The 10,180-nt window shown below is 46.6% G+C and overlaps 3 protein-coding genes across 3 annotated transcripts; 1 reads left to right on the forward strand and 2 right to left on the reverse strand.

Moving 5' to 3' along the window:
• Positions 1-4,288: 4,288 nt before the first annotated feature.
• N7446_010769 (uncharacterized protein) lies at positions 4,289-4,711 on the reverse strand (the record flags this gene model as incomplete). Its single annotated transcript, XM_058519512.1, has 1 exon — positions 4,289-4,711. One exon carries the CDS (start codon positions 4,709-4,711, stop codon positions 4,289-4,291), a length of 423 nt encoding a protein of 140 aa, XP_058368350.1.
• Positions 4,712-7,194: 2,483 nt separating this feature from the next.
• N7446_010770 (MFS general substrate transporter) lies at positions 7,195-8,377 on the reverse strand (the record flags this gene model as incomplete). The annotated part of the gene is made up of 2 exons (XM_058519513.1): positions 7,195-8,083; positions 8,133-8,377. The coding sequence occupies 2 exons, from the start codon at positions 8,375-8,377 to the stop codon at positions 7,195-7,197; spliced, it is 1,134 nt and encodes a 377-aa protein (XP_058368351.1).
• A 555-nt stretch (positions 8,378-8,932) lies between these two features.
• Positions 8,933-9,578, forward strand: N7446_010771 (PaaI family thioesterase; the record flags this gene model as incomplete). Its single annotated transcript, XM_058519514.1, has 2 exons — positions 8,933-9,064; positions 9,123-9,578. The coding sequence occupies 2 exons, from the start codon at positions 8,933-8,935 to the stop codon at positions 9,576-9,578; spliced, it is 588 nt and encodes a 195-aa protein (XP_058368352.1).
• Positions 9,579-10,180: the final 602 nt, after the last annotated feature.

The following is a 10,180-nucleotide window of genomic DNA, read 5'->3' on the forward strand; positions in this document are numbered from 1 at the left end:
GTGTAGTAAATTGAGGTTAAAGTAAAATGTAGGAAAAATCTGTCATTTGGGTGATCCCTTTCATATGGGTGGCGGACCCTCCGCTAGGAGGGTCTGTAATTTTTGTAAAAAAATGTAAGGGCCGGTTACCGTACTAAGATACTGTCAAAAGTGTGGGTCAGAGGCAATCTAACTGTATTAGGCATAGCGTTATGCAAAACAAAGTTCAGCAAAGAATTAAAGAGAGTATAGAGATGAAACTGATTTCGAGCGCGTGTGTAAGCGTAGTTTCAAGAGAATAGCAACGAGTAGTTATTTTTCTAGACGTAGACACAGCTTAGGAGACAAGCAGGATGTTCGTTTATATGTTCTTCTTGGGATTGTGTAACTCTGCATTTAGACAGCTATGTTGCATGAGGTTTTTTTTTAGATCTGACATTGTGTACCAATCAGTGGTGTGATCTTGTGAGGATGCATAAGCCCGATATATATTTTGGTCGTGTACCAGCGACCAATCATTTGCCGCCGGGAAGTTACTGGGCTTTTTTTAAACCATGTTATTGGCTGTTGTATGCAGGTTGTTGCCACGTCATCATTTTCCCGGGCGCGTAGGACATCCGATCACATAATCTGGACTGATTAGTTACATAAAAACCCAAGCTAATAGGTTGGCAGCTCTTTGAACTGTTCGTGGGCCAGCCACCTTTCGACATATTCTTAATAACGCCCGCAATCCTTGTTGGCCAAATGCGAGAGATGGCAACTGATGAACTACCTGAAAGATGGCAACATGAATGGAATACGATGAACACAGGGGACGTCATGGCCACAGAAAGCACCGGGCCCAACTTGCAGGAATGGCTGGAAGAAGTATACTTTGATAGCCCGCTGAGTCCCGATCTCACACGAGAGGACATAGTGAGGCTGGGACGAATCGTTGGAAGATTATTGCATTTTGAGCCGTCTGCAAGAGCGTCAGCGAAACAAGTTCTTGATGACCCTTGGTTTAGTGAGTGACCCCATGACAAATAGTCATTACAACATGAAGGCGCGTGTGAAATTTGTCTTCATTCAATTGAACTGTACTGTACCTAGCAATTTTCTGAGGCCTCTTCGATTTTCAAGCCTGCGTGCCGAAAATGACCTCTAGCACTCTCTTCTTTTGCACCGACCACATCAATACACCATCCAAGAAAGACATCAAAGCCTTGATCGGGGTCTACTTCATAATAGCCCCAGTTGCGTTTAATAAAGGCTTTGAGCTCAGCGAAAAACTCTTCAATCGGATTCAAGTCCGGCGAGTAGGGTGGCAGATAGACCAATTTTACCCCTGCATCCACACACATCTGTGTCATTCGCTCTGAGTGATGAAACGAGGCGTTGTCCATAACCAGAACGGATTTAGGTTCGGGCCATCTTCCGCAGTGCTGAAGAAGCTGCGCTATGAAGTCCTCGAACACGGTGGCATCTGTGGACCCGCGGAAGACACGCGAGAAAACGATTCCATCCTGGGAATACGCAGGCAGTATCTGATATCGCTGGTCGCGGTGAAATTGTGATACTTGCATAGGGGACACACCAAGTGGTGACCAGCCTGTGCGCCTGAACCCAACCCTTTTATCACATCCGGATTCATCTACGTAAACCAGCTGATACGACTGAAAATCCGATAAATTATGCAGGTACCATTCTCGCAAATCGGCATTCCGCTCCCTCGCTTGCTGCCGAGTGCTCTTTTTAGACCAACCGTTGGCAACAAGGGCTCGTCTGATGCTGGAGGTTGTGACTAGGGTGCGGAATTCATCCCAGAGGAAAACAGCCATCTCATCGAGGTATAATCCGGGCTTTTCAGACAGGTGTTCGCAGAGGGCTTCGATCATCAGTGGTGTTACAGTCCGTTTCCGTCCTATTCGAGTTGGGGGTGCATGCACACTTCCAAATTGCCGCAAGTTTGCGCGAATATTTATAATCGTAGCCTGGCTGCATTCTGCTTCTTCAGCCATTTTAGATGTGCCAAGTGACTGGCTCTCTATCATGTCGCTGATGAGATGCAGCTTGGCTAGTGGAAGTCTCGGAGCCATTTTGTGAGGTCGATTATGACGTTCTAGAGAGATAGTCTGGTGAAGATGCCTCCTGCTTGGGGTGGGTGGTATGGCGGAGAATTACCATTGTATGGCATTTACGAGTAAGATACACAAGACAGGGTCCCACCTTCGTCATGTAAAATACAATGTCTATTCTTGGAAATCACGGATCTACCACTATTCCAAATATGAACTAGCGTGTTTCAGATTAGGGTTCGCGAATCAAGTCGCAAGAGTGTGAAGTTAAAACTGATTTCGAATTCTACTGTACGAACGTTTGACATGGCATTGTATAAAGTAGAGGAATATGGCTACGTGACAGAGCTCAAAATGGACAGCTGACCATAGCTAGCTCGTAGACCGGTAAGTTAAGCGTCCTATAGATTAGCACAGACTAACACAACCCTCGACAGGCTATGAATGGTGTCGACAATAAAAGTCTTTAACCTCTGCTACGTTGCCCTGATTCTATCCCAACTTGATCATGCGTTAGAGCCACAGCCACAAGGTTTCACGGTCTCTGATGATCTCGAGGCTGTGCATGACATGGGCGTCGAGGCGGATTTACGTCCTGAATTGGACTTAGGAACACCTTTGAAGGGGAAACCGAGGAGGAGACCGACGCTACGGAAGATGTCGGCGTCGAGATTGCAGTAGGGGTTTGTTTCCCACATAGGAATTCTCCGTCAGAGTTTCCGCAGTGTTCGTCTATTAACGGCAGTGGTAAGTATCGAACGTAAAGAAGGCTAAGCGGGTCTCTAATTACCAAGGTTGATTTCTGCGATGATTTCTGCGGCCGCGTTAGTGCTGCAGGTGGCGAGAAGAGTAGTCCCTTCCAATTGGAACCCTTTACAAGAAGCGTAGGCTCCACCACTATCATGCATGACTTGTTAGCCTTAAAAATTTTTCTTTCACCATTGGAATATTGAGATTGCATTTACTCTGGCCGAACATGAAGTGTGCCATTGTCATTGGCAAGGATTTTGTTAAAATCGGCCCCACAGGGTACCCAACCACCCCCAAAATCTTTCTTGCATTGACAGCTCAATTTGGCATTCACGAGGGTGCAATCTCGGGTGGATTTTGAATAATCAATGTTCCCAAGTGCTGTACCGAATGTGAGGAAAAAAAGGAAGATTGGGACAGGATACATCGTCGATAATCTGCTTAAGATGCAAGGCCAACGGTTGGTCAGGATGGTACATTTCTACTTATACCTGTGCTTTATATACCCTCTAGGGCTTTGGATCAGGCACTGAAATAGATTCCCGATTTACGCTAAACCGTACGGCATTTTTTTAGGTGCGCTATATGCTGATGATAGAAAATGTAATTATAGACACCGCCGTAGAGCAATCAAAGTGACATCCAGTGGCTATTTTGACACTTGTGACGAGTGAAGTTCAATTTCATATACGCCTGTGTTGGCCGTAGCGCACTATGCCATTTTTTCTTATAAGCCAGTACAGGTTGCTAAACCACTATTCCCGAGAATGATGCCGGGTTTCATAACCAAACCTGACTTTCACGAGAAGCATTGAATGGCTATATTTCTAATACATATACTCGCGAGGTCGTAGGGATTAGTGGCAAAAGAATTGTGTATTACTATCCTATGTAGAAACCGAGTTAGTCCTAAAAAAGGACTGTTGACCAGCTTGTTACTTCTCTGGTAAATTTGGAACCAAAGCCTAATTGTAGATCTGATTACATATACACCAAGCTTAAAGAACTAAATACTAGAAAATATTATTAATGTACGTTTTCGCCTACAGTTAGTTTGCTGTGCTATAAGGGCAGCACATCGCATATTAACCATCCCCTCCGTCATAGAGAACATTGTTCCCGTAATGGGACAGGTATTAAACCTGATCAACACCACTAGGGATTCTGTCAGTGCCAACTGATCGGCCGACATGGTAAACCCAAACTCTCCGGTCACCCATCGCTCTTAAAATGCCACACCACCAATTCGACGAATACTCAATATTTGTGGTATCTTTATATCCCATTTGACACAACTATCTAACGCCCAAGGGCAGTTTCGTAGATATCCACCATCCATTATTGGATGTGAGTCATTTTCCTCTCCCTCTCTCTCAATTCGCGCTACTATAGAACATGATGTTGATCTATAGTGAGCGGTCTAACCTATTTATCCACTCCCTTGGCCCTTGTACACGAGCACATGGCACTTAATGTAGCTGCCTGTCGGCATACAGACTCTACATGATGACACACTTGGAAGCTAGGCTCGAGTTGATGTTCCGGAGAGGAGGGTTCGTTAAAAGTGCCTCTTTGATACCGTCAGGTAAGTCTTCCATAGACGACTGACTGTCGTCAGGTGAGCAGCTTCGGGATGGAGGCAGAGACATAGTTGTGTCCGATACAGGGGAGGGCAACGAGCCGGGATTATGTACCTTGGGAACTTCGCTGTCGACTTCGCTGTCGAATGTGAGCTGCCGTCGGACAGGTAGATTGCGCATTGGTGCACTAAGATGCCCTGGGGATTTTGCTGGTGGCTTAAAAGCTGCTGTTGGGGGCATCTTGTAGGCGCCGCGTGGGATGCTGAATTTGCCTATGGCAGGCTTGTGGCGGCGTTTAGTGTGCGGGGAAGGCTCATTCTGGGAACTAATTTGGCGATCCATGGATGGCTTAATGATGAGGCCGTCGGCTGGTGTTGATTGCTTAACTTCTTTTGCACGTCGTCTCTGACGTGGTAGCTGCCTATCATGCGTCTCTTTGTGGCGCCTAAGGTGCTCAGCTCGCGTCAGGATCTAGGAAGGAGAGTGAGCGTAAGTCGAGCAATGATTGAGAACACTGACCTTCATGCAACCAGGATAGTCACAAGCGTGTACCCGTTGACCCCTTTTGGCCTTGCTAATACGGTGTGTAACTGGGGTAAATCTAATGGGGAGCTCGGGATCACAGCTGCGAAATCCGCTAGTCATTCTCGTCGTATAGGTCTCTCACCAGCCGAGAGTAGCATAATCCGAGTAAAAACGCCTGTTAAGTGAATGTAAAACTACCTCGTCACTGTCGCGTTTTATAGACGCTGTAGATGTAAATGCGGTGGACACGTGATAGAGACCTAGGTGATTCTATTGGTTAGCTACTAGACCCGCCTAGTCCCACCGAACGGTGCTAAAATTACATGTAACATGTACAGTGTCCTAGGATGTATAAAGCTAGTGCCAAACTGACGCAATGCGCCAAAGCTCTACATATAAAGACCTAAGTAGATCGATCATGGTTACTTTAACGGAAGGAAAACAGAGGAAACAGTTTTGTTGTGACATATTAGCGCGATGCGCAATTTTGGAAAGAACAAAAGAAGGATAGCTCAATCGTCGTAGCGTAAATGTTTTGTGAACAGGAAAATAAAAAGGATAAAAAGGAAAACAAAGGAGAAGAAGAAGGTGGGGCATAAATGTCCTAAATAGAAAAGATGAATTAAAGAAAAGGTAATAGATGATTTTCCTTTTTTTTTCTTTTTCGGAAAGGGGAAAAAAGGAACCCTGCGCTAAAAGCAGACTAGTCGGTTAGCATAGCTTCCTGGTAGCATGTTATTCCGCGTCGGTTGGAAGAAGCAGTGGCCGATGGTTGCCCGAATTTCCTACAAGAACTGGTTATATCATGACAGTGGATATTCCTATTTCAGATATTGCTAAATAGGCCGTGCTTCGAAAACCATTACTCGTTAAATTCCAGACATCGGAGAATTCATTCCAATATTCACGATAAGTTTGATTTTGCGACCTCGTCGATCATTTCCGCTTTCCACTTTCCCCTTTTTATTTTTATTTTTATTTTTGTTTTTGGTTTTATTTTGTTTTTTTCCTCAGTCTTTTGCATTTTTCTTTCCTAAGGCGTAGGTAGGGAATGAGATGTATTATAGCGACTGGATCTGTGGACTTAGTACCCCGAACTGATGAGGATTCTAGAGTCAGTCAAACGAATCTCGATCATTTCTGTAGCATTTGTCGAGCGTATCGAATTGACAGTAGTTCTATGGCATAGGATCGATAAGTGATACGATGGGTCGGATCTCGTTGATCTGCGTAGAATTTGCCATACCCTCTTTGACCGGATAGAGTGCGGCCAGTAACCTAAAGCCTGCCGTGTTGCACCTGTTGCTATTACAAGTGTGGTTTGTTTGTAATCCTCATTAGAAAGAAGAATAAATATCGTCGCTGATAGTGGGGACCATGCAGGAAGGAGCCAAAAGCAACTGATCTTAATGTGACGGCAAAAGCCAAAAAAGCAGCGTTGCGCGATTACTGTAATGGGTGTTTATCCAACTTCAGGAAGAATGAAGCGTGGTTTGGCTACTGTACGGATAACCAATCTCGCATTCAGAAACAAGAGGTTCCCGTATTAGGGACACTAGAGCTATGATGATATAATAGTGGCAGGACTTCAAATCAGCCCTACTCAGTCGGGGCCCAAGGTGGTAATAACATCCAATTCAATCAGAAGGAGCCTAGAACCGCCATGAAGCTCAAGACTACAGACATGAAATCTTTGTTACAAGGGTAGAGCCGCCATGTACATATCTCACTACGACTCTGGGTTGGCATTTACGCCGTCTGAATGCTCTTCACAGCATCTTCGTACGGTCGGGAGTGGCGATTCAGATAGGGGCTTATATCGCGCGCGTTAGCACCGTGCTTTTGTAAGGCCCACGGAATAGTCCATAGGGTTAGATGTAGAACCCCAAACAGAGATATCATCCAGTGAAACCCGACCCGCTCCATAAACTGCATGGTGAACAGGGGAAATACACACGACACCCCATATCTCATAGACACGTCGATTGCGAGAACGGAAGCCCGAGCTCGGCACTATACACCTCGTTTTTGTAGCGGGCATAGACTAACTGTTTGCAGAACAGATGAGCGGCAGTCTTTCAAAGACAAAAGAAGCAAAATACCTGTGACAACGCAAAACCAAACCCGAAAACAGCAGACGCCAGAATTACCCAGACCCAATGAACATTGTGCCGTGACAACCATGCGAGACTATCTTTATGTCAGTATACCTTCTGGTGCAAGGGAACGGGTCTCTGCTGATGACTTGAAGTCTCCAAATTTATTGCCCGGCAGGTGAATGGGGAAGGAGTTCCCAAAACTTACGTGAAGAGAGAACCCCACATCGCGGCACCCGCTAACTTGCCGCCGACGAGAATAAATTCCGGGTCTTTTTCCACGGTGGCTTGTCTTTTCCTCTCGATAAAGGCTAACAGTGGGAATGCCACAAAGCCTGCGGCCAGTTGGGCTAAGAAGGCCAACCCCGTCTGGTACGGGGAGAATCCATACACCTCGTTCAGCATGTTCGGGAACGATTCGTAGAGAACGAAAAGCACGACTTGGCCCGCAATAGTAACAGAAGTGGTGGGGAATATGATACGTTCCTTCCAGAGCATATCGAGAGGTCGTAGAACGGCAGGACCTATGACCTTGCGCCAGTCACGACGAGGGAGATTGAGCGCCTTCCTCCGCACCTCTCGTTCGTAGGTTTCTGCGATAGGAAGGGCTGCGAGAAAGCAGACACCAATCAGTGTGGCTATCAGCCAAAAGGACCACCGCCATCCGCCGGCTTCCACAACGGACTGTCCAATGATAGGCCCGACTGTTGGAGCAGCGATACCTCCGAGTCCATAGAGCAGGAATACAGGGACTGCCAGCCGATCTTCAGGCATCTTCCATATATCGTTCAGGACTCCCACAAATATGGTCACCAATGGAGAGCCCAAAATGCCTGACAGGGCACGGGCAACGGCCAGAGTGCGAAAGTTTCGCGCTGTGGCACCGAGGATAGTGAAGACCAGGTGAAGGAGCAGAGAGCATTTAATAGCCCACTGTCTCCCAAACTCCTCTGACAAAGCCGACGAGAGGAGAGGACCAATCGTAAACCCCATAGCGTATAGGGTAACGGGCGATATAGCCAAGGTAGATCCAATCTGGAACTCCGCTCTAACGCCCGGAATGGCAGCAATGTAGATCGAATTTGCCAGGGTGCTGAAATAAACTTTTAGTCGAAGCCTCAACAGGAAGGATCAGAACGTACACCACAAAGAACGAGGCAATTGCAACGATGGAGATTAGGATTTTTGTAGCAGTGCCCCACTGGCGAGCGCTATAGTCGGTAGGCTGGGAGTCGTCTTTCTTGTCTTGAAAGTGAATAATCCAGCTGGGGTCACCAAAATAGAGGGTAGTGCTGGATGATGGGGTTTGTGGCTCCTCCTGAACCGTTATGTCCAACTTGTGGTTGGGGTCTGGGCCACTAGATGAGAGCTCCGGGTGTGTATCCATGTTGAGCAACGAATTGATAGCAATATACCAAGATAAATAAATCGAAGTAAATAGGCAATTTACCCAAAAAGTGCTGTAAACAAGGAGGAAGACGCTACCTGAGAATGGGCAAAGCATGTATTAAATACCCCAGGCGAGGAACACACAGGGCATGGCGCATGGCTAGACCGCAACGCGACATCTATGGGCGATATCACCAAGGAAAGTAACTGGATCTCATGATGTCACTCGATGTGTTGATTTCACTCAGCGAGAAATAATCGACATGGTCTAGGTCTTTCGAAGGTTATTCGGTCAAAGCAACGGATGTATAACCGTAATATGTCTAGTGTGTCCTAACGATGGCCAGTAGAATGCGATACGCTTAGTGAACCTAATCATGACTGCTACGTTTTCTAGCTTTTTGGTACACTGTGTATGATAAAGGAACCTGCTCTAGACCCACACACACAGGGACCTAGGCGTAGAATCTCGTCTTATATCCGGGTTCTCCATCTCAATTTTGCTTTCGACTGAGAGAGTCATACCTGAATCTCAAATCTGCTCGCAGTCGTCATGTATCCACGTCGCCACTCTGCCTGGATAGGGGGGAGAGGAAAGGTTCAGCGCCTTCTTTATATGCTATGGGACGGATCACGGATACAGCTTCATGCTCGCAAGGGTCTTTTTTCCAACATACGAAAGAAGGTGGTTCTTCGCCTCGTCCGCCAGATTCGACGTTCAATGAGCTAACGGTTTGCCGCAGTACCAGTCGATACAGTTTCATCACGACAGCCTCGGTAGGCACTCTACACACGGAATACAACATGTGCTTCTTCAAGGTTACACGCCCACCATTCAACTGAGTGAGGTAGGCAATAAGGCCCGCGCAGCAATCGCCTTGTCACCTAGCCAGGGACTATGTTACTACCCGGGAAAGCTCCACGGAGGGTACCAAGCATTTCTCCTCGACCAGCTCTTTGCCGACTGCTGTAACCAGCTCTTTGTCGACTGCTGCAACCCTCCGGTCACTGCAAGTCTGACGCTCAGTTATCATCAACCAGTGCCACCTGATGCTGAGCTGTTCCTGGAAGCCTGGCCAACAAAGGTCAATGGACGGAAGATTGAGATGGAGGGATCAATTAAGCTAATGGACAAAGACACCGGTGACCTGGCCACAGTGGTCACAGCCTCTGCGCTATTCATTATCCCTCGTCAGTAGAGTGGTTCTGTGCTAGGAGAGTCTCTACACAGTATACTGCCACTCTGCAAGTTACCGTGTAATGTTAGCCACTTGATAGATCTAACATTGATACTGTTATGTGCCAGCGGACAATAGCAGGTGGTGGTAGGAAGCATTGCATATGTAGTATGACAGCCAGTTTCAACACAATATGATAATAATTCAAGACCAAGAGACTTCGTCGTACGAGGCTGCTCCTCTACTGAAGATCACGGTCCCTTAGAAAAAGCCACTTGACTAACAATATGGGTTAAAGCTTTGTTCCTTCATAGGGGTTATTATTAGATCGAAACTTGGAGTATGCTATTTTCGGTGTTATGCTAAAGATAGGACACATTGGAACTCCAAGGTCGTGTCACTTATAAAGTCATCTTCTCTATTTCATGGTCATCTATTTTCGAATCTCTACAGAATGACAGGACCTACTCTGCATGGTGGCAGTGGATATGAACCATCGGGGACGAGAAAAACGTCGCATAGGTCATATCCATCGACCCAATTATCAACGTACGAGACTGCACGCTGGGACCCGAATGCAAACCTGGGATCTCGTTGGAAAACAAACGACGGTATCCGGAAGC

Source organism: Penicillium canescens, assembly GCF_028828765.1.
Source record: "Penicillium canescens strain IBT 15451 chromosome Unknown utg000007l_segment0_segment0, whole genome shotgun sequence".
Classification (NCBI taxonomy): domain Eukaryota; kingdom Fungi; phylum Ascomycota; class Eurotiomycetes; order Eurotiales; family Aspergillaceae; genus Penicillium; species Penicillium canescens.